This window comes from Gouania willdenowi, chromosome 13 (genome assembly GCF_900634775.1).
Source record: "Gouania willdenowi chromosome 13, fGouWil2.1, whole genome shotgun sequence".
Classification (NCBI taxonomy): Eukaryota; Metazoa; Chordata; class Actinopteri; order Blenniiformes; family Gobiesocidae; genus Gouania; species Gouania willdenowi.
Genome location: NC_041056.1, coordinates 30,255,665 through 30,281,057, shown reverse-complemented (window position 1 = coordinate 30,281,057; position 25,393 = coordinate 30,255,665). Strand labels below are relative to the sequence as shown.

Below are 25,393 nucleotides of genomic sequence, written 5' to 3'. Positions count from 1 at the left end.
ATTGGTTCGTTTGCAGGTCAATCAAATGAGTGCTTCCGGTAGTTGGATCGTTGTAAAACAAATCCAGGTGTGTGTGCTGTGGTGGAGGAAAGTCACGGACCAAACCCCTTGTAACGAGTCTGTAGAGGGAGTAAGTAACCTATTATTATCATAGACAAGAACTGATATGTATCAGTATCTATATACGGGTTGTTCTAACTATTCCTTCTTCAACAGTTACAACACAGTACATGGCAAACTGCCTCTGCGTTAGCGTCCACATCTGTGTAGAGTAAAATTCACAGTGACAATAGTTTATTTCAGTAGCGTCAGTATTATAATAAATATATGCATCGTTGGATAATGTACCATACGTGAATATCGCAAACTGCATGTGTTTAAACGTGGGACTGGAGGTAGATTCAAGGTTAAACCATTGATGAGTGGGCGGAACCTTCCAACAGTGGAAAGACCACCATGTTTTTGTTGTTTTTACAGTTATCTGTAACTGTGTAACTGAGTATTTAGAAATGTCTAAAGCTAAAACTTTTTTTTATTTTGGATTGCAAATGCATTTATTGTTGTATTATAAATACATTAGTTTAAAGAAGTGTTTTGTGTGCGTGTGTGTGTGCGTGCGTGCGTGCGTGCGTGAGTGTGTGTGTGTGTGTGTGTTTTGTTATTGTTAGTTTCAATGATATTTTTATCTATATGCTGCTTATCCTCCTATTGACTGTATAACTTCATCCTTCCTCTCTTTGTGAAGTGATGCTGGCAGAGGTGCTGCAGGTGTTACGTGGGGCAGGTAAGGTGGGCTCTGCTCTGGTCTCTACCCAGGGAGAGCAGCTCCGTCTGATGGTCTGTAACTCCTCCCTGGGAGCGGGGGTCAAAGTCACTCAGGATGTGGTGGAAGGAGTGCTGAGTACCTTTGCTGTCCGCAGCAATGAGGTGAGTAACCTGGTGTCACGGTCTTAGTTTGCCTCCGTACTGAGATTATTAGCCTAACTCTAACATAATCCAATAAACAAATAAAACACTTGTCCGTTCACTTTGTAAACAAAAATGAATTAATGTTTTTTGTTTAGCAAAAATTCATTTTCCGATTGTGCGCATATACAATCTCAGTACATGACACCGGGGTTTCCACTAGATACGTCTCCGCTGCGCCACGGCTCCAATCTGATATTGTTCCGCTCTCTGCCGTCCTGTGTAATGTAGAATAAACCGACCGGGAAAGTTTCCTACGGTAGACCATGGGCACGCGCACCTGGCGAACTGTGCTTGCTCATCCGTCATTTTGAAAAAAGTAAGAATCTTTCCTTTAATGTTTAGGGTTAGGATTAGAATTAGGGCTTATCATAGTAGGAAAAATTAAGGCAGCAAAATATTGTACGTATACATGTGAATAATTACTAGGCTATTAGTGCGCATGCGCCTGTAGGAGGCTTTCACGCGTAGGATTTTTTTTCACTACGCCGGCAATCCCCACCGGTTGCGTTTTGAGTGTCCAAAGGTGAAGTCCGGTTGATGTCACGAAACCGATGAGTTCTCGTGATATTTACATAATCGCGCAAGAACGCCGTTTTAGCTACAGCCAACAGAGAAGAGATAATATGATGAAATGTGATCTGAAGTATTTTATTTTGAAAAGTAAATGGATGTTTTAATGTTTAGTATGTGCTTAATTTCCTGTTTCACTGTATTTGCTCTGTGTTGAGACACATAAAATATCCTGTTTATTTTTAAAATAAAATACTCTGTGTTTTCATTTGGATCGTATTTCCATCCATTTACCAACTCACTTAATCCTTCTCAGGGTTATGGGGGTCTGCTGGTGCCTATCTCCAGCTTTCTTCAGGCGCTAGGCGAGGGTACACCCTGGACAGAGCGGCAGTCGATCGTATTTTACATATAAATATTGACCTTATCCATGGATGAATCACAAAAATCTCTACAAAAGTGGAAGATCTACAGGGCAGGACCACGTCAATTTCTTTCTACTCCTCTCCGAGGACACAATGAACTGTTACTATGGCTTTGTGGTTCTTTTTGTTTTGACTACAACTTGCTATATCGTGCGATTACGTGTGAATTAGCTGCTGCTGCAAAAGTCCGGTGTAACTTTGGTTTCTGTGCACACTGGTGAATTGTAGAAGGAATTCAGGAGATTTATTCTCGTGCACATTTTAGGATTAATTTCACCCCTCCACAAAAAGTAGGAAAATAGCGATGTCGACTGAAAAAGGCAATAACCGGGGATGAGGTTTGGAGCAGACCAATCGCAGCCTTTGTGGTCCACATTGCCACGACTCGTAGTCAGCATTGGAGGCACGTATTAGGTTACGGCGTAGGGGTCTGCGTCGATGCAGCAGCATGATTAAAGCTTAGGGAATGTTAAAGTTGAAGGTGCATCGGTTGAATATGGTTTATTTTCTCTTTGGTAAAAGGCCGACACGTCATTGTCTAATTTTTATCATCCACTGTCGGCTGGTCCATACGGTTCAGAGGACTTGGTTTACTAAATTTACATTTAACGCTGAGCCCTACAACTTGTCCAATAATGTAACTTGACCAAATGAAAATGTAGATGAGAACGATTAACAATGTAATAGAAATGGACATGTCCATTAGGATTGGTTTTGATTTTAGTGTTAGATTTGAACAAAAGAAAAATAGCAGCTGTTATTGTTGATGAAACATGGACAGCAGCAAAAAGACTAAAAAGCAAAAATTTAAAGCAAATTCTTTATTCAGAGTAGTAATCACTGTAATAACTCTATGTGCTCTTGTGTGTGTAGAACTCTTCAAAGGAAGACGTGTTTCCGGATGCAGAGGGATGGGAGACTGTGGACCCAAACGAAGCAGCCAAGTGGGCCGTTGGGTCTGAAGTCTCCTCTGAGGGCTCTTCAGGAAACGAACCTATAGGTATGCACTTAATGCGCCTGTGTACTGTAGAGCCTTTTTTGGCTGACTTAACTCGCATTGTCCTGAAAGTTGTTGAGACTAAGGATTAAATGTAGACTGACAAGACTCTAACAGAGCAGGACTGGTAAATAAAAATGAAAAGAGAAAAAAAAAACTTGGGTAAGGGTTCCCGCGGGTCCTTGAAATAAAAATGAGCATAATTAAGGTCTTAAATTGTCTTAAATATAGTGTAAATGCTGTAGGTATTACATTTTCAGACGGTGTGCTTATTGCTGTGAGAAAGTACAGTGGCCCACCGTAAAACAGCTAATAGTGTGTATTTGTTTATTTTAGTACAGTATCTTGAATGAAACATTCCACCATTAATAGTTGCTTTACGGTACGTCGGCTACAGACGCTACAGCCTGTGTGTCACCATTGTCACAGTGAGCGGTAAAACATGAAGAAGTGCAAATTCAATGCTTAGTGTATGGAGGAGGATATGTTCAGAATGTGGTTGGCGCCGGCTGAAAACAGCAGTGAGGCAACTTGCAAAAACACTTCTTATTTTTTTTAGGAACAATGGGGTTCAAAGCCGCCGAGTCGCACATGAGAGGGGATAAGCATCAGCGGTATGTGGCGTTCTCTCGACGCAGAAGTACAGTTGGCCAACCTTTGCGTCACGTTGACGGCGTAGGTCCTGACTCCGAAGCATATACCAGGCTTTATGTGTCGGTGGGTTAGCTTAGCTTAGTTAGCTTTCGTTGAGTTTCCAGTTTATAGTCGTTGCTGCGGGTACATCTCTGTCAACGTGTTTGTGGGAACTTTGGGTGGATCTGACTGAAGAACTTGGACTGGTTCACTTTGTTGGATGGTTTTCTGGTCTTAACCAAGTAGCGGCCCATGATGTTTCGCTGTGCAGCCGCTTCAGGTAATAAGCCGTGACGAGCACTGCCGTCTGTGCGTGTGTGTGTGGCGGTGGCAGTGGCGCTCCTGTGAACAGCGCTCCGCTTCAGAGAATAATAAGTTATTAACGTGGGGGTAATTTTATCTCAGTGGAACAAGGTTTTTAGGGGCATTCTTGAATAAATTGAGGAATAAATGGCCCGTGGCCCTCGCTAATTTCCGACATGGGCATTTATCGTTTCTATAATGGGATGACATATTCTTACCGGTGAGAATGTTTTTGGCGATATATCGTAAACGATAACATATGGCACATTCTTTTTGTACAGTATTAGTAATAAATGGAAAGCATTAAGTTTAGGTTTTGAATGTCGGAGGCAATGAATTAAAAAACCCAAAGGAATTTTTACTTTTTGGTCTTAAGTGATATTTGTCAAGTTCTTAAAAAACCTTAAATTTTACTTTCAAAATGGTGCAAGAACCCTGAGTAGACACTTTTTACTCAGGTTTATTTGGGCGTAGTGGGTAATTGAATTGTTTTTCACTTCGAATTACATTGAGAAGCTTAAAAATGTCACTGCCCTTCACTTTATGTATTATTATTACCTCTGCCAAGTACGGTTTGTTTGTTTGTCAGCAAGATAACTTGAAAAGTCATGAACGGATTTGAATAAAATTTCCAGGAAATGACAAAGAACAGGTGATTACATTTTGGTGGTGTTCTGGATTAACAAAAATGAGAAAATACCACTCGAGAAAATCACAATATGGGTGGATGTGCCTGCTCCTTTAAGCGCGGTGGCTTATGGGTAATGTAGTAGTGGTAGGAAAGTGCGTGCTGTGTTCTTTAAATCACAATATGGGTGGAAATTAGGTACTTGGCGGAGGTCTGCACTCTCCGAGTGCTCTGGTTATTATGATATTATTATTATTATTTGGGGTACATTGACAGAAAGAATTGTTTAGGAGACTTAAAAAACTTTGTCATTTGGATGGTAATTCAATTTTAAAAATAGGAAATTCATGTAAAGAAGATAATTGTGTGAAGTATTCTTTAAGAATTCAATGAAACAACCGCATCTCAAATTCCTTTTCAATTTCAAAGTGTTGGCTATGTGTTTAAGTTTGTCAGTAGTCATGTTGTTGGAGCTCAGTCTCAAGTAGGATGAAGCTTTAGAAGAACAAGGCTTTGTAAAGTTCTAGCCCTGACGTTGTGTGTAATTGAACCTCAACCGACATCTTTATCTGTTTCAGGAACATCAGCAGGAGCGGCGAGCTGGCCTGGACAGGGCGCTCGCTTCCTACACACCGGGCCTGCCTGGAACAGGACGTACCTCCAGAACAGGTGTGTCCACAACACGGTGGTAGCCAGACTCACACCAGAGGACATGAAGAAAGCCAGGGAGGCGAAGCAGGGAGGGGTCAAGCCAGTCAAACAGAAGGTTAGTCAGGAGGAGCTCTATTTGACATTTTCTTTGATCGTATGGATTGTTTTTCCTATTCCTTCTTGTTTTTTTTATAGAAGGTTAATGTTAGTGTGAACCTGCGGTGAAGCAATAAGTACTGGGCCTCCTTTTGAACATTTAAGTGTGTTTTTGTCCTTGCTAATCCAGTAGTTCTCCTCTGGAAGCTGTCACACTGTCTGTGTGAACATAACATTCTCACAAATAATGTAAACATGTCAATCAGACACTAAAAGTACTGGAATTGGACCTTTTAATGAAAACAAAGTAGTTAAAACATCCTTATCTCGTAACTTTGTTGTTGGCTTCCCTCAGCTGAGTGACCGTGCCCAAGAAAGGAAAGTTCCTGCAACAAGAATCAGCAGGCTGGTTAATTTTGGAGGTGAGAGCAATGGTTTGAAACACTTCTTCTTTATTTAAATGTCTTTATTGGCAAACGCCATTGAGCATGCATGCAAGGATCCTTCCTGTGCACAGAGGCTGTAGTAGAACGCAAGACATGGTAACTCAATGTCAGTTAAAACTTGAATTGAATTGAAATGTAAAGAGAAAAATGAAGTTATAATATTAAATTAGATTATACAGTGGTATTGTATAGACATAATGTGCTGTCATTTTGATTCCTACCCATGTGTGTTTTACACTACTTATGAATAAAAATATAAATTAATCTACTGTCAAGATACTATTTTAAATTTAATGTACTAATCGTTATACATAGTAGTAATACTACTAATACTACATTTATATATCTGATTGTGTGTGTCACAATCTCCTCTGATCAATTATTCTGTTGTCCAACTTGTCATACAATGACAATTAAACAACCTTTACCTGTTAATGTGGATTAATAGATGTGTTATATGGGGGTGTGCATTGCCATGAATCTGACGACACAATATGATTCACGATTTGCATGACACAATACGATATGTCCCGATATAACCAGATACTAAACAATACGACATTGTGATATATCGCAATATCAATAATTATACATTTCATCTTATGAGTACAAGATGGTATGAAATACAATTTATTTGAATTTTTTTTAACTTTTGAGAACAAGTAAATAGTAACTAACTTTAATTCAAATACAAATACCAAAAAACAAGTGGTTTGTTTATCAAAGTGTCAAATTACAATAAAAAAAAACAAGCAAAAGCTTTTGCTTGTACGACAGATACGTTTCTTAAATTCTTAAAAAAAAACCAAAGTAACTACATACATCTATCAAAGTGCCCAGATTTTTTATGAATATAAAGTGCAACCAACTAAACTGCAATGAGGAGTGAGGTAGTTTAACAAGGTCTGATGTGGTTCATTGACACCTAGCTATCTGGTGTTTACATGCTATGCTTATGTTGGCACAGTTAAGTTTTTTTAAATTTTAAACACAATTTTAAAAATTAATTAGGATATATTTTGGATCGATACAATTATTTACCGGTGCAAATATTGCGATATATCGACAAATGGTTTTATTTTCTTACACCCATAGTGTTATACTAATATCACTGTGTTCTGCAGAGCTCACTTGGGCTGCCCCGATTATAAAGGACACACGCACACACACAGGTTGTTATAATAACGGAGGAAGCAAAATTCCAGGAAAAAAGACTTCAAACATGACATGCAGCTCTAAATGAAATGTTCAGTGTTGACTGAAGCCTTGGTTGAATAGAACAGAATGAGTCTAAATATAATACTGAACTGAAAACACTGAGGAATCCTTTTTTTTTTTTTTTAGTTACCAGGCCCTCAAACATGGTTTAACTCCCCAACTGCATTTGTACCAGTTACTATCCCTGTGCCTCATAGGTAAACTTGTTTATGTTTATCTTCTTTATGTTTATGTCAGGATTGGCAGTGGGACTGGGCGTGGGGGCCATAGCAGAAGCAGCAAAACAGTCACTGGGAGGCAAACAAAAAGGAGGTAAGGATCCTCCCTTCAGCTCTTCCTATGCACACATGTGTAGAAAGTTTTTGCTTCAGTGCTTGTTTAGTTCCAGCTTTGACTTGTAAGTTTCTGGTGTGTGAACACCTGCTAAGCCTGTGACAAGCCTTTAATCTAAGAATGTTATCAGAGGCTTTAAAGTGAGTCCCAGAGCAGTGACACTGGCCTATTGTGTTCTGTATTCTGTATGTTTGACTTTTGCTGTAGTAATAAATAACCTCAACTCACTGCCTTGTTTGCTGTGTATTGTAGAAATGAGTGCTTTCCTGGACTCTCCGTTCCTGTCTGAAGCCAACGCAGAGAGAATTGTCAGTACACTTTGTAAAGTTCGAGGAGCTGCACTGAAAATAGGCCAAATGCTCAGCATTCAAGGTACAACAGAATGCATGTAAAGATGATATTAATATCAGAGCACATGCTTCACGTTTCTCACAATGCTGACTTGTTTTTTACCTCAGACAATGCCTTCATCAATCCACAGCTGCAGAAGATCTTTGAGAGGGTTCGTCAGAGTGCAGACTTCATGCCTGCCTGGCAGATGACAGTGAGCACAGACTTTCCTGTAAAAACCAATTAGAACAAAAGTATCTTAGAAGAACTACGCAATGATGCCAGCGTGCAACAAAGGCTCTTAAGAGTTATACAAATACATTATTCACTGTCTTCTTTTGATAATAAGCATTCTAAGTGAACAACACCTCCACTCATCCACAACACTGGCTATTGTAGTAATTCTTTCTTAGATAAAAATCACAAAGTGCAGTACAGAACAGAGGAGAAATTAAAACAACAGGAGCAACAACATAAAAGGAAAGTAAAACAAAGGTGAATTTACAACAACAGCATCATAAAAGGATAATAAAAGTAAAAAAGAGTTCACACATTCAAGCTCCAGGAGAGACTGGTGAAGGTCATTCCAGAGTTTGGGGGCCACAACCTGGAACGCCAGGTCTCCCGGGTTTTAAAAATGAGTTTTAAGGATCTTTAGAAGATCCTGGCCTGAAGACCGAGGATGCGCCCTGAAGTGTAGGGACACAGTAAGTCCGTGATATATTGAGGAGCCTGACCATGCACGCCGGAAGGTCAGGACAAGAATTTTAAAACTCAGTACAAAATTTAACCGGGAGCCATTGAATGAAATGGGGGTAAATTGGGCTGTTCTGAGTGCACCTCTCAAATGTTTAGCAGCAGCATTTTGAACAATTTGTGTCTGTTCAGAGTCAACTTGTTGAAACAGGTGAAAACAGAGTTACAATAATCAGTGTGGGTTTGTGGTGATGTAAAGAGGATTTATTTTTGATGGGTAGATTTGTGGTTGCATCTTATCAAAGAGCTTCCATTCACTGGATGATGGGGACTCTTTCATAGCTTTTAGTGAGTACTAGTAAGGATTGCGGTTAATTTAACTTACTTTAGGTTTTTCTCCCTTAAAGCTTTAATTCGCTAAACGCATTAATTTGCAGCACTGGTTGTGTACTGATTGCTTGTAAGCTTTACATAGTCGGGATATTTTGGCTGATCACTGATCAGTAGAGCTGGTATCACGGCCAGTTTCCTGAATTGATTCGATTTCGATTATTAGGGTTTTGAATAGATTAATCACGGTTCGATTCAGTATTGATTTATTTTTTAAATTTGACTTGGATATCATACATATTGTCAGAGAAAAAGCTGTTACTATGAATCATCTACAATGTGAAATATTAGAAACATCAATATTTAATTAGACAAATCACTACAATGCTATCCCAAATATAATTTATTTTCTGTTTGGTCCATAAACAATAAAAAATAAAAAGATGTATCCAGTTTTACACAAACATTACTGGTTATAGCTAATTATTAAAGTAATAACTATTACTTCAATTTATGTAAACAAACATCTAAGAGAACACTGTTTCCAGAACACTGAGGTCATTAAGTGCAAAGTTGTACAGTTTGGGACATAATGTAGGGTTCTCACCAGGAATGTTTCACAGCGTAGGGTGATCGCGGGAATTTTATAACTGAGGGTCAAATTTAGTGAAGTAAAGCTAAAGTTGTTTTTTTTTTTAATCTTTTATCTTTGTTCCAGCCTTACTTTAAAGCTAAAAGTTATTTGTTGAATTGGTGAAGGGTCATGATTAGGGATGGGCGATATTGACAAAAAAATTATCTGGTATTTATCACGATAACGATAAAAATCAAGATTAATAAAAACTATAAATAAAAAATAATAATTACAAAATTCACAACTTAGGGTAAACAGGTTCTTTACAAACAAATAAATGTGAATACATCAACATTGGACACATTTAAAAAGGCTACAATAGATGCTGAGTCAGAGTTCATGAGATGATATTTTATGGTATATATTTGTGCATGTGGGTCACTCTATTAGTGTTATTGTATGTAATTTGTTTATTTCCTTACTTAAAATGAAATTATTTCTAAACAAAAAAAAGCACCATGAAAAATACTCCATTAGTGTTTTTACTGTGCTGAATCTTGTTTCATTTATCTGATAATGAGTTACACTAAAGTTATGGTTAATAAATAACTGATTTCCTACTAATTAAGCCAGATCAAGCTGATGATTTAATCATTCAGTATATTTTGGTGTAATAATCTCAATAGTTACATTAGTTTAATGGGACCAGCTTTGTCTGTGAACGCGTAAAATATAATTGAAAATATTGCGTTCACAATTGAGACGGATTAATAGTGACATTAATATTTATACTAACATTTATTTCACACAAAGTGTGACATGTTAGTTTTTATCCTTCCATACAAGTGTTCTTTTTACTTGGTCTGTTCCTTATATGGAGTGGTTAGCGTTAGCTCTGTGTGTCGGTGGGTTAGCTTTGCATTGTTAGCTTTAGTTGAGTTTCCAGTTCATAATCGTTGCTACAGGTTCATCTCTGTCCCCGTGTTTGTGGAACTTTGAGTAAATCTGAGGGAGGAATTTGAATCAGTTCACTTTGTTGGATGGTTGTCTGGTTTTAACCAAGTAGTGGTCCATGATGTATCGCAGCACAGCAGCTTCAGGTAGCTGAGACGAGCACCTCACACACAGACGGCGGTGTGTGAAGGGGGCGGTGGCGGTGAACGTCAGAGCTTCCGTAAACAACGTTCCGCTCTAGAGAATATTAAATTGACAACAAACAGGGGCAGTTTTAGCCCGTGGAACATGTTTTTTAGGGGCATTCTTGGCTAAATTGAGGGACAAATGGCCCGTGGCCCTAATTTCCGACATGGGAATTTATCGTTTATATCGTAGGATGAAAAATTCTTACCGGTGAGAATGTTTTTGACGATAAATCATAAATGATAAAATATGGTACATTCCTAGTCATGATGAACGTAATTGGAGTTTATTTTATTTATTTTATTAAGTCATGCTTGGTATAGGTCCTGCACTAATAAATACTCACAGACACTGTATAGACAAGAAATAACATTTTATTCAAAAGACTGATTCCAAGAAGCAATTTTCAAATTTAAATGAGGTATTAGTTATGTGGGACCTGCAGTAATATTGGAACAACACACACGCAGAGGACGCGCACACATCCACACACATCAGGAGCCGCTCAAAGTCTTCGTTTTCTACCACTGAGTACGGACATACATTTTTGCAAATAAAAGCTGCGATAGCCTTTGTTATTTTATGGCACGCGCAGCCTCGGGATGTAGTTGTAGTGATTCCGTCAGTTTCTTCTGTTTAAACCCAGGCACCGTGTTGGAGATGGACTTTAGCATGTCAGAGTGGTACCTCATTAAGTGCTTTTTGAGATTTGTGGTATTTCTACAGTTCCTTACTTCCAAATAGGTTGACTTTTATCAAGTTTTGACTTCAGCTGGGGCGACTTACCCAGTGGAGCACCTTCTGTGTCCGCCATTGTTTGCACTGAAAGCATTCAGCGTTGCGTTGCTATCGTGAGAATACTAGGGTTTATGTAAAAAATTTAAATAGAATTAAATATCGATTTCAGCACCTTTGGAACGATATTAATGAAATGAATGTTAATGAAATCGATCCAAAATCAATATTTTTACGTGGAATTAAGACATTACAACCGATCACGTCAATCCGATCGGTGTAAAGTCTAATTGTTTCCCATTTTTGCTGTAGGATTTTATAACTCCAGTTTTCGTTAGGGTCTTCGTGGTCCTGCGCACTAGTCTCCCATTTTAGTTAGTGTAAATGGACTGCCATATTCTAATGAGTAAAAAAAAACCTATAGGATTGTTTACTTGTGTAAATCCCAAACCTTTATGCTGCATATCCAGGGCTGCTCCTCTGAAAGGGTACAAGTTACAGTAGGTGCTGTTGTTGGGACAGCAAGAAAAACATCTGCATCATCTGTTTACCATAAGGCGTTCTGTTTGTTTAGAGAGGTGTTTAGAATTTTATTTCATAAAATCATTCAAAAGAGGAAATTGATCATTCAGTAATTGGGAAAAAGAAGGGTAAAACGTTTTAAACTGCAAATATTGTCTTCAATAAGTACTGTACTTTTTTGTGTGTTCCCCACTTTGTAGAAAGTCCTTGAGGAGGATCTTGGCCCAGGCTGGCGAGATAAACTCTCTGTCTTTGAGGACAAACCGTTTGCTGCAGCCTCCATTGGCCAAGTGCATCACGCTGTGCGAAAAGATGGCAGAGAAGTCGCCATGAAAATCCAGGTGGGAAGACAACACACACACTCACCCACACTGTTCAGCATCACTTTGTCTGTGTTTGACCGGCATGTATGTCTTTGTTCACCTCAGTACCCTGGAGTGGCCGAGAGCATCCGCAGTGACATCAACAACCTGATGTTGGTCCTTAAGATGAGTGTTGCTCTGCCTGATGGTAACAGCTTTAATATTTGGTTTAGTTTTTCCCCTAGCCATACACAAACACATACTTAAGGGTGGAATTTTCTGTATTTACTCTTTCCAAAATAAACAACTGATTCAACATTTCAAAAAAATGTTCAATCTCGTTCCTCCAAGATTATAACATTTGCAAACTAATATGAAATAAAACAGAACTAGTCACTGAAAATTGTAGGTTACATCATCACCGTCTTCTTTAAGTTGTGGATGGAGATAAACATTGTTTTTTCATAAGCAGTGGCTCATCCCACCATCTATAAATCTGTGCTCAGAGCTATATGCATGTTACGGATGTGATTAGAGGGAGATATATCGTCAAAAACATAATAAAGTTAAAGTTAGGGATAGGGCTAAAATGAAAGGGTTAGCGGGGTAGCTAAAAACAAATATGAGCTAAAATACAAATGAACTTTAAGTCACGTGGTGCACCTATCACATGACCTAAATTGGCCAATGAGGGCCGCTGCGTATCCATAGAGTAGCAGTCTACGGATACGTTTAACGTATCTATAGCCACGGCCTAAAAGCTAACATGTCACATGTCGTGTGAAATACATTTTGGCATAAAACTATCATCACTATTCATCCGGCCTGACTTGTGAAACGCAATATTTTTTATTATATTTCACATGTTCACAGACAAAGCTGGTCCCATTAGACAGTAATGTAACTATTGTGATTATTACACCAGAAGATCCCATTAGTAATACTCTCAGTATATTAATGATTAAATCATTAAGCTTGATCTGGTTTAATTAAAGGAAATCGGTGAGATATTTACCAAACATAACTTGATGTAACTCATCAGATACAAAATAAACTAGATTCAGCAGCAGTGGTTTATATTAAACATTAAAAACACTATTGGAGTTATTTTTCCTTTTCATGTGCTTTTTATTTATTTTTTTAGAAAATAATTTCATTATAAAAGAGGAAATAGATAAATTATATATAATAAAATAACTAATGGAGTAACCCATATGCACAAACATGTTCCATAAAATATCAGCTATTGTAGCTTTGTTTTCAATGTGTAAATGCTATTATTGAAGCAGATTCTAGTGTTGATGTATTCAATTTCTTTTGTGTTTGTAAGGAACCTGTTTACACTTTAAGTTGGGAATTGTTTTATTTATTTATTGTATTTATTTGTCGTAATCTGACCCAAGCCAAATTTAAAAGATTGTAGTATTATAGAGCAAATAATCGTACAATTTGTCATCCGATAGTCAATTAATTGTTTCAGTGATCGATGACTAGTCGACTATTAAAATAGTCGTTAGTTGCAGCCCTAGACACTAATGTCCCAGTTACACTAGGGGAGGAATAGTTTTGTAAAACCATACCTGACAAGATTGTTGGATCCACACCCAAACCTAACCAGCAGCCTTCTTATCAGTTATGGATGATTATGATGAGTATGTTTCGATTCTCTTGCTATTTCCTCGCTCAGCAGTTTTTTAGGTTTTAAATGTGTTTGTCCACAGGTCTGTTTGCAGACAGCAGCTTAGAAGTTCTTCAGCGGGAGCTGGCATGGGAGTGCGACTACAAAAGGGAAGCTGAGTGTGCCAAGAAGTTCAGGTGGGTTTATTAAAGGATGATTGCAAATGACTTCTTCAGAGTGATCAAATAAATAGGTAGTAATAATAAGTAATAGGTACTTCTATTTCACACTTAATATTTTCCAATACAGAACTAGTTGGTTGTGGGTGCAGTTTGTTGGCTTCTCGTGCTAATATTAACTTTGAGGACATTTTTATTCTGAATAGCTTTGCGTCCTGTATAATCAGAAATCTGAATTGTTTTCTGACATCATAGATTACATTTGATGTATTTAATTTAGTGTTGTAAAAGAAACAAAATACATATTACACTGAAGCGTGTGTCACTTTATACAGTAGTTTCTTTTATGTAGCTTTTTTCCCCTTTTGATTTTTGTCAATTATCAGCATGAGGGTTTTAGCCAGAATATACATTTAAAACTATGTTTTTGTAATGCAAAGTAAGGGCATTACTTTTCTTATTTTATGTCTTTGCGATGCCTTTAAAAGACACTTAGCAGATAATTGACTACTCAAAAACCAATATAACATATATAAGGTTAATAATTGATGATACAGGGAATATAGTTCATTCTTCCTGCAGCTGCACAAAGGAGTGAAATTAGCTTTTTGTAAAAAAAAAAAAAGAAGAATGTGCCTAACTTTATATTTTTGTCTGGATCATTCTTGTTTGATTAGGTCATTGTTGGAAGAAGATGATTATTTTCACGTCCCAGAGGTTATTGACGAGCTGTCAGGGCGTAGAGTGTTGGCCATGGAAATGATACAGGGCGTCCCTCTGGACCGCTGTGTGGATCTGGATCAGGAGACCAGGAATCAGGTACTCTGTGTTCACACCTTTAATTGGTTTGGAACAAATGATCAATGTCTGAGCCTTGTGTAGTTTGATAATACCCCCCGGCATCGCATCGCGCCCCCCACTATATGAGTACGGCTGTACTAACCCCATGGAATCAAGATTTCATCTGTCAATCACACAACATAATGCGCACAATCAATCTAGCGTGTTTGATGATGTGGGCCGATCAACTGTTGCCTGCTAAATATTGGGATGATAAAATAAAAACACATTAATATAGCATAGCATGCTATTTATCAAACCTGGAACTGATGGCCTGCCCTAATTGTTTGTGTTTATTGAGCACGTTTGAGAGGCGGGTCTGAACTTTAACTTCACAGCATTACACAAAGATGGCTGAAGGGGAAACAAAAGGCAACGCAAACGACGGATGTTTAATGCTATAGTTGAACGTTTTAAGCTTACAAACCAGGCATCTGGCTATTTAAGGAATGCAAAAGAAAAACAAGAGTCTGTGTTTTAAGACATTTTTCTGTGTATCACTTCTTTCTGAAAACAAAAAGTATCGTGTAATGCAGTAAATTGTAACGCACACTGCACGTGTGTTGCCAAAAAAAAAAAATCTTTAGCCAAATATTCATACAGTAGTCTATGCTGTATTTGGTACCATGGCATTTTAAGTCCATTCAAATAACAGCACTTTCATTCATAATAACTTCAAAGCCTACATAAATGAGTACTTTTGAACAGTTAACGTGTTCAAAATTCTCATTTAAGTAATGCAGTTCACCGATTTGTGCAGCAATCTTAGTAAATCCCATGCAGTTGGTAAGAAAATTAGGAAAGATAATAAGTATAATAAGTAAGGAAAAACCAGACATGGCCACAGCTTGATGATGTTAAACTGCTGCAGTAGAATCCTGTAGGATTTGTTCTAGAACCGAGGTGTCTAAAGTCCTTTGGATCTGTTGGCTTCATTCAGCCTGGTTTGATCTCAGGATCAGAAAAAAACATTAGAATTGTTTTAAAGGAAATAAAATAATAAAATAAATAAAACAACAGTATTTCGCCCTAATAAGTCACTAATGACTCCTAAATTGTATAGAATTTTCTATAGTATAATGTCACAGAAACTGATTTAATGATTGGGTGTTAGACTTCTTGATCAGTTTCATTTTTAAAATCAGATGTCTTCTCATTTTAAATGTAAAATCTCTGTTCTAAAATTGTGTTAAACTTAAATAGGGATGTCCCGATACAATTTTTTCACTTCCGATCTGATACCGATATTGCAGCCTTGCGTATCGGCTGATACCGATATTGATTCGATACGATATCAGCACGAATTATAAATACTTTAATTACTTATTTTGTAGTGTGGAATGTTAGAAAAGGCTTGATCAAGTGATGTTCCTCAAACAGAGAACAATAGTCAGTAACAATAAGTTACTTTATTGAAGTGTGAACCACAGTCACCTATGGATAGAAGTGCTGGAGTGGAACATTTTATCGGAGTGCTTATATCGGTGATTTTAGATGCAGTCCGATAAAATCTGATATTTGTTTTCTGGCTGATATCGGACCGATATCAATGTCGGATCAGGACACCTCTAATCTTAAATGAAGGTTAATATACCAGGAAAAAAAAAAGGTAGGTTTCAAAAAGGATTTAAAAAAAAAAGAGAGGGCCTGGATCCAGGCCTTATACCACAGGCCAACGGCAAGAATAAAAATAAATGGTGACTTAACAGATAGATTTGAACTTTCCAGAGGTACAAGGCAGGGTTGCGGCCTTAGCCCCGCTCTCTTTGCACTGTTTATTGAACCATTGGCCCAGCATATATGGCAAAGTACTGACATTAAAGGAGTCACAATTTCCAAGGAGGAGCATCGAATAGGACTTTTTGCCGATGATATAATATTATACCTCCAGAACCCTAATTCTACTTTCCCCCAATTAATGAAAATCCTAAAACACTTTGGAGGAAAATCTGGGTATAAACTAAATATATCAAAGACTCAAGTTCTCTGTCTTAACTATCACCCCTTAGACTCAATCAGACAGAAATACAAATTGAAATGGGACTCAGACAAGGTAAAATATCTGGGTGTTTACTTGACAAGAGAAATAAGTTCACTGTATGAAGTAAATTATTCAAAGATTAATGACATAATCCAAAAAGATTTGGCAAAATGGTCTGCCCTAGTTATGGAGCTCAGTTCTAGAATAGAGGTCATAAAAATGAAGGTATTACCTCGATTACTTTATCTGTTCATGTCTCTACCAATACAAATACCAGACTCACAATTCGTCAAATGGAACAAATTAGTTAGTAGATTCATTTGGAAAGGCGCCAAACCCAGAGTAAGATTAAAAACATGACAGCTGGACAAAAAAAGAGGGGGGCTTACTCTTCCTAATTTTAAAGAATATTTTCGAGCTGCCCAGTTGAGAAACATTGTTCAATGGTGTTCACCAGAATATGATTCCAAATGGAAACGTATTGAGCTGAACTATTCAATATGTCACCCGCAAACCAGATTGGGGGATAAAACTAGTAAACCGTGTGATCAAGGTAATCTAATTATTGAAACAATTCCACAAGTCTGGTGGAAAATAGTGAGTGAACGTAAAATTAAAGGTGACTGTAAATTATTGGTGTGGCCAGCATTTAGTCCAAAATTTAGAAGTGGCCAATTGAATAGTACATTTATATAGTGGACTAACAGAGGAATTACAGCCATGTGTACACTAACAGATGGAAAAGTATTTAAACCCTTCGAAAAACTACAGAGGGAATTTGATCTTGATAAAACAGACTTGTTTAGATATTTCCAATTGAGACATTTTTTTAATACAGAAATTATAAATCAGATCTCACAGGAGGAAAGTGATATAATAGATATCATGGTTGGAGCATATAGATGTTTACCCTCTAAAATTGTTTCTAAACTGTATAAATGCCTGCAAAATGCCCCCCAGAATAATTTGTGGTATGTTAGACAAAAATGGGAAAAGGAATTAAAAATTGAATTGTCAGAGGAGGATTGGCATTCTGCATGTCTATTACAGCACACTTCAACCAGTTCGAGACAATGGAGAGAATTTGGATGGAAAAACTTGATGAGATTCTTCCTCACTCCACACATTAAAAGTAAACAATTGAAAATTCCTCAACAGTGCTGGAGACTTTGTGGCAGTTGGAGTGCCAATCATTCCCATGTATTTTGGAATTGTGTAAAAATTCAACCTTTTTGGCAAAAAATTGTACTCGAAATGGAAAAGGTTTTTGCATATAAAATACCGGCGGAATCACATATCATGTATCTCGGCATGTTGTCGGAGAGTGCTGTCCAAAAGGAGGACTTATATTTGTTTAAAATAATGCTGATGGCTAGCAAGAAAGCTATAACAAGAACCTGGTTAAAAAGTGACCCTCCGACACTTAATCCATGGAGAGACATTGTGGAGGAAATTTATGTGATGGAAAAAATTACCTTTCATCTGAGATTGAAAGTTAGTCAATTTAAAAAATGTTGGCTCAAGTGGACTCAGTTTTATTTTGTAGTACCCCACAGACTGTATTTATTTATTTACTTATTTATTTATTTATTTTTTGTCTTTGTTTTGATCTATGTTGAACTTCGAAAAATCATAAAATAAAAAAAAAATAAATAAAAAAAAAAGAGAGTGTAACATCAAAGCTGAACTCTTAATTTAACTGGGTTAAACAGGCTGAGTTTTTCTTTAGGAGTTTGTTCAGGTCTACTAACTCCTGTCTTCACTGATTTCAGGCATTAGGCGTGGTACACCCTTGAAAGGTTACCAGTCTATCACAGAGTTTCATCGTTGCACAGCGACTATTTAAACTTTGTATTTGACCTGTTGAACGAAAGTGGAACACTGGGATCAAACCCAGTCTTGCTCATGCAGTGACACTTACTATTGTGCCTTCAAGTGACCCCCAATGGAGGTCGGCTTCTAGTTGAGAGCATGATTTAAATATTTAAAACCGCTGCTGCTGGGTTCACTTTTGACAAATGACGTGCCATCGGCTTACACTAGCATCCTGTTCCCTGGTTATCAATTATTCAGTCGGGAGCTCCCCCATAATCCCAGGTGTAGTGGAAATAGAAATAGAGTAAGTGGTGAACTGACTTGTTGAATAAGTGCAAAAGTAAAGCTGTAGTGAGGCCTCAGCTGCTCATGAAATCAGGGTTCTCACCAGGAATATTTCACAGCATAGGGGGATCGTGTGGCGCGGGAGTGACTGCCATCGGCGCAGAAAATTTTGATTTGTATAACTCTGAGGGCCAAATTTAGTGAAGTAAAGCTAAAGTTGTTTTTTTTTATCCCCCACCACAAATGTGGAAGGAATATAGGTTTGAGCTCCATTTGTGCGTCTGTCCATCTGAGTTAAAGGGGAAAGCTTTTCTCAGAAACTGTTTAAGATACAATAACCAAATTCGGTGTGTGGCTTCAGGGTATCATTATCTTAATTGAGTTTGGAAAAAGTAATTGCGCACTTTTCATTTTCAGAGTTATTGCCCTTGTGCCGTTTTATTTACTCTGTTTGTGGTATCTTCAAAGGGGACAGCTTTTCTTAGAAACTCTTTTAAGACAGTAGTTTTATATACTGATGTGATGATATTTTCTTATGTATACATCTAACTTCTTAGATTTAGGACATTTAGGAAAAGGTTGTGAGTTATAATGAGAACCAATCTGGCGGGGGATGTTGATGACTATTGTTATTGTTTTTTATCTTTGTTCCAGCCTTACTTTAAAGGGATCATATGCTAAATCCACTTTTTTAGCCCTTAAATGCATTTTGTTATATATTTAGAGTGCTTAGAAGTACAGAAAAAATCAAATTAGTCTCTTCAGGTGCTCCGTAGATATCTTTATATTCTGTTTTGCTCATATTTTTCAATCTGTTTCGATTTTTCTATTCTCTATTACGTTTTTTGAACAATTACATCACAGTATTTGCAGCGGAACTGCCAAATTAGTACATCAACTCCAGGTCCAACACTTCGTGCAATCCGCCATTTTTATTTCTCGCTTTTATTTTGTAGTCCAAGCTCAAGGATGCCGACGTTACGAGAGGAGAAATCAAAATGTTCGGTTGTTGGATGTAGTAACCCACACGCTTCATTACACCGTCTCCCAGCATCAGAACCTTTTCAAAGTGCCTGGTTGAGTTTTATTTTTTATAGAAATGTACCCACATCTGTGGGTAAGGTCATTTTTGTGTGTGTGAAGCACTTCAAGGATGACTGCTTCAGCAACCTCCACCAGTATAAAGAAGGATTTGCCGAAAGACTTTGTCTGATTGAGGGTTGAATTCCTTCTATCTTTAAAGACGATGAACAGAGCACTTCGGTAAGCTGTAAATAACGCTAAAAAGTGTGATGATAAGACGTCCCTGTCATTGTTTTGTTAGCATTAGCAGTTGCACCGTCTTCAGATTTCATATGTTAGCGCTGTGTGCTCGTTTTAGATCCTTGATGATATGGCCTACGTGATTTAATTTAAGTCTTAACGATTTCATTTTGCCGTTTTTGTCTTTGAAAAGACTGTATTAAATGCATTTCGTGACGTTAGCTTGGCGCTAGCGTTAGCTCGGTGCTTGTGTTAGCTCACTTGTTAGGGTTCTGCAGGTCCGACTCTGGCTGGAACATGTAAAGCTGGATGGACAAGTCTTCTGTTGTTGACATTTTGTAAATAACCTCTGAATAAAAAGTTTATGCGCCACTACATAGCCGTATCTCTTCTATCAAACTACAAAAATGGCCGAGCAGGGTGGAGTTGAACCGAGTGTCACCTGAAGAGGGGGCGGGGTATGAAGTGTCTAATTTGCATTTAACGAGACCGCACCAAAACAAGTTGCTCTCAGAAGCACATCAGAAAAGGGGCCTGTGGAGCTATAATAATGAGGAATTCAGACCCAAGCATTGCAGTTCCGCTTTATATAGACCACAACTGTATGATTTATATGTAAAAAGGAAGGATTTAAAACCATGATATGTCCCCTTTAAAGCCAAAAGTTATTTGTTGAATTGGTGAATGTGACGAATGTAATTAGTTACTCATGCTTGGTATAGGTCCTCCATAACAAATACTGACAGACACTGTACAGGCAAGAAATAACATTTTATTCAAAAGACACTCCCCCAAGTCCCCCCCCCCCCCACACGCACATTATGAAGCACTCTGTTTATATATCATGATTATATTAGTGATTATGGGTTACAAAGTGGAGGATGCACTCAGTAGAGCTTTAATTGGGCAGTAAAAAGACTTTACCCTGTCCCAGAACGCAGAGCGAACCTGTGAGACCCAAATGAAGCCGATGTTTCTTTAAGCCTGAACAACCTGTATTCACATCCGTACGTGCGCATGTAGAATGATCCGTTGCGAGTTATAAACGTGATTGGCAGCTTCATGTGTCGCTACACGCTACGTCTGGTTGAAGCACACCATTTATATTGGACGGTTATTACGGTTACCAAGTGGAGGATGCACACAGGCAGCATCGGGGGCAGCTAAGTGGAGGCAGGGGTCCTCAGGGAAAGACGGGAGAATCTGAGCAAATTGCCTGTTTTAAATAGAAGGTTTAACAACGATTTAAACAACCCATGCATACCTGGAAGTCCCTTTTATGTCGAGGTGTGCAACAATGATTATGACGGTACCGATTTAAAAAAAAAAAAAAGGAAAAAACAACAGAAAATCCCCCCCTACGCTGCTGAAAATGCACCGTAGGGGGCGTCATCACTCCATAGGGGATCAAAATGACAACGTTGGGGGCCCCTACGCTTAACAACACTGGTGAGAACCCTGGAAAACGTTATAATTTTTACATTTTTGACAGTAGAAGGCTGACATTTAAAATAAAGTTAAAGATAATTTAGTAGAAGATTAGGGTCTGTGAGCATATGAGTTAAATTAAATTCCACTCTGACACTCGAGCCATTCATACGTTTTTAAAAGAGATTCTGACTCTGTGGCTAAACTATAGAATTCCTAATGGTAGCCAATGCTAGTATCATGTCTAATAAGTGACCAAATGATAATAAACCACCTCTCTCCCTCCCTCCCTCCCTCCACCAGATCTGTTTCAACATCCTCCAGCTGTGTCTCAGGGAGCTGTTTGAGTTCCGCTTCATGCAAACCGACCCAAACTGGGCAAACTTCTTTTACAACTCTGAGACCAAGAAGGTGATTTAAGCTTTTTAAAGTCACGTCAGTTGAATCCAATGTGTGCACTATGATTTTAATACTTTGTTTTTGTCTCCTGAGGTTGTTCTTTTGGACTTTGGAGCATGCCGAGGTTACCCAGAATCCTTTACAGATGATTACATTCAGGTAAACGCCCACCAGCAGAGCTGACATCATGATTTATGCAACAGTATTTCTTTGAATAATTAAATGTGGAAGTCTGGCTAAATTTTGCAACAGTTACGCTCTCACACAAACAAGTGATGGCTGACGTAGGAGTGCTTTATAAATGTAATCCTTCTTGTGTGTGTATGTGTTTGTTTTTTTTCAGGTGGTTTACGCTGCTTCGGTCGGGGATCGAGCCACTGTTTTGTCCAAATCCAAGGAGCTAAAATTTCTGACAGGCTTTGAGACCAAGGTGAGATATTGTAGCCACAGCTGATGTTCTCATTCATTTTTAATACCATATATTTCTGTCCACGTCTTTTGAGTCACGTCCATGATGCTGCTTCCCAGCATCTGATGATACCTCTGTGTGAGGGCATATCACTTTACATGCTTTAGGTTCACTTTTCACTCATTAATTAAACAAAGGGGAATATTTTCCATTTGGTGGTTTATTATTTTATGCCTTACTTGGCCTAATGACCTAATGTTTTAGCAGAATGCAGTATCCCACCTTACACCCAATATGAGCTGGAGATAGGTAGGACCGTAGGCCTATACTAGATGACCCCAGGTACCTGGAGTGCAGCAATAAGCATGTATAGAAAACTCATGAGTTAATCAACACGCTTTTTTTTTTGCAAAAGAACAACATCCCTTTAAAAACTAAAATAATATAAAAACAGAAAAACTCTAAAATGTGCAGTTGATTTGGATGATACATTATATTGATTTTGATTAGAAATGAGTGTGATATCTTTTTTTTTCTATAATAAATAATAAAATCTCTGAATGAATTATGTTGTTGAGTACTTAAACTTATTGTATTGTTATCACCATTCCCTAATATAGACTTGGTCCTCACTCAGTTGATTTAGACCTAATGTGATGTGGCTCCTGTACATTAAACCACAATCAGTCACTGTGTGAAACACTCAGGTTTTTTTCTTGCTCATTATCTTTGCAAATGAAAATACTGTATCATAGGCTTTAGCTTGAAAAGCTAAGCAGTTATAGGGAGGGTTGCTATTCATTTGAAGTCTGCTTAGCAAAGTATATGTTCAGAAAAATACTCAGAAGAAACCTAGTTTCTAATCTTAATCTTAATAGAAAGGTTGAACCGTTGCTGTTAGCGTTCATGTTTATCAAAGACTCTTTAACCCTCCAACAGGCCTTTCAGGAGGCTCATGTGGAAGCGGTCATGATCCTTGGAGAAGCTTTTGCATCGAGCGAGCCTTTTAATTTCGGCACTCAGAGCACCACCCAGCGTATTCAGAGCCTCATCCCCGTCATGCTGCGCCACCGCCTCACCCCTCCACCAGAGGAGACCTACTCCCTCCACCGCAAGATGGCCGGCTCCTTCCTTATTTGTTCCAAACTGAACGCCAGCATAACCTGCAAAGACATGTTTTTAGATGTGTACAATGCCTACAACCACAGGAAGGAAGCAGCACAGGCAGCACAGGCTAGTGTGTGAACCAAGCTCTGAATAGGCCTTGGAGCTGACCTCTGATTACAGACAGGAAGTGTTAGGGCGTGTGTCCACACATGACGACATGACATCAGACTGCATCATGTCAGTTGTTGTGGCACTGCTAATTGAGGACCATGTGGTTTTTACTCTACTTCTCTCCGTGCAGTTCTACAATCTTTTGTCACCAATACTTTGGAAGGGGTTTGTGATGTTCTACCTCACAGTGTGGCTTATTGTGGCATAACTGACAGAATCTATAGTGGTCGGTAAACTACTATTAGAGTGGTTGTGGTGGGATGACTCTGTCACACATGCTAAAGATGCTAACAAGGTGCTACAAATGGTTACCTACAGTTGAACAGGTTTTAGGTCATGTACAGGATAAACACGACTGTGCAGATGATGATTATTTTTCTTGCCATTGTGTTTTCAAGCATATACGATTGTGTATTTGTTTATCTTAACCGGATCATTCTGATAGAATTACTGTTCAGAATAAAAAATTACCAATGTAAATGTCTTTAATCTTATTTTATTTTCTGACCCAAAATATGATAATTCGCAGCAAACACAGACCAATGCTAACAGCCTTTTAGCACATTTTACCTCAGCTGTTAAACTACTCGCTGCTTGTTAAAATGTTTCTTTTCAATTTAAAAAAAAAAAATTCTTAAAAGCCTTCATAATTGAGTGTTAGCCTGTGGCTAATGCTAAGCAACCTCCACAAGACTGGAGAATAACTAGCTTGCAGGAAAAGGAAGAAAGAACATGTATAACAGTACATTTCTGGAGCTAACCTCATGTTTATACAGTTTATAACATGTATTCATGTGTTTGATGCCAAATTCAAAAGTTTGATGCATATTCCATACACACTGCAATAATTTTAAGCCATTTACCATTTTTTTCTTGAAATGAATGTTCTGCCCAATGTGGCGGTGAAAGCTAAAAGTGCAAAGCTTTTGAATGAAATCTCCTTGGGCCACTTTTTATTGTAAACGCATGTTATGTAATAAAAGGCCATTCCTCTTCAAGGCTTTACTTGTTTTCACTGGAACAATGTTTAGGTCTACTGTATCTTATAAGGCAGTATGCTGAGATGATTTTTTTTTCCAATAAATAAAATTATCAAGATTTATGAATATATCGTAATGATTTTTAATGATGGGTATCATTAGACACTTTTATCCATATTATAGTATAATCTTTATATTGGGATTGAGCATGGTCTGGACCTTTAATAGACTGTCTCACTCTTTTTCCTCAATACTTTGTATTGACTGTGATGTCTAATAATAATAGGATTTTACTCAAATAATGTAGAGACGTTGCTAATGGTAGCATTGATCAGTGCTATTACAGGAACAGTCTCAAGGCAGAGCTATCTTTAACCCAGGCTGTTTTTGTTTTCAGGCCACCCACTCCATACTGGCTTCTAAAGTGACATAACTGGATCCTGGAAGGATTTCCAGTTGTAGCTACTCATGTTTCTTTATTTAGATCGGCATGTTTCTTTACACTGCTTTTATTTTATTTTTGTTTTCCTTTACATAATGGCTGAAATAAACCACAAGAAACATTGTTAGTTTGGTGCCATGTGGAGTTATTTTCCAGGAAAAAGCAGCTATTTCTATCTTTTATGTTCTTTTTCCTGGATTGGAGTCAGTGGAGTCATCCCAGTCTATGTTGGACAGTTTGGGAGGAAAAGAGAGAGAGAGAGAGACATGGCTGAGATGGTTTGCTGATTTTTGTCAGACAGATGATAACTATAATAATAATAATAATAATACATTTTATTTGTAATGCACTTTACGTCTGATACCAAATCTCAAAGTGCTATGTAGGGAAAAGGATGTAAGGGGTGTAGTAGAACCTGCAGGCCATGATGAAGTTAATGCAGTGAGGAAGGACAAAGGAGATTAGAGGAAAACACATGAAGAAGAGAAGCAATGGTAAAAGCCTGGAGATTACTGTGTGGCTTACTCATATTGGGCTAATAATTGTCTGTAAACTTTAGGTCTTTTAGCAGAATGAGAGAATGCATTATTCCACCCATAATGAGCTGGAGATAAGTGGGACCCTTTTTGCAAATGAAC

At 38.0% G+C, this 25,393-nt stretch overlaps 1 protein-coding gene across 1 annotated transcript; it reads left to right on the top strand.

Annotated features, from left to right (window-relative positions):
* coq8b (coenzyme Q8B) lies at window positions 1-24,331 on the top strand. Its single transcript, XM_028464190.1, has 16 exons — window positions 1-130; window positions 746-927; window positions 2,778-2,904; window positions 5,044-5,231; window positions 5,568-5,634; window positions 7,114-7,188; window positions 7,462-7,581; window positions 7,668-7,753; window positions 11,737-11,877; window positions 11,965-12,046; window positions 13,560-13,653; window positions 14,313-14,454; window positions 21,551-21,658; window positions 21,740-21,805; window positions 21,990-22,076; window positions 22,995-24,331. Coding segments are annotated over exons 1-16 (1,872 nt in total). The 5' UTR covers window positions 1-129; the 3' UTR covers window positions 23,301-24,331.
* Window positions 24,332-25,393: the final 1,062 nt, after the last annotated feature.

What these genes read in the sequence shown, in the direction of transcription:
- coq8b (XM_028464190.1), top strand. An exon ending in CCAAATGCTCAGCATTCAAG is followed by an intron (nt 7,582 to 7,667) that starts GTACAACAGAAT and finishes TTTTTACCTCAG; the next exon opens with ACAATGCCTTCATCAATCCA. An exon ending in GAGTGTGCCAAGAAGTTCAG is followed by an intron (nt 13,654 to 14,312) that starts GTGGGTTTATTA and finishes TTGTTTGATTAG; the next exon opens with GTCATTGTTGGAAGAAGATG.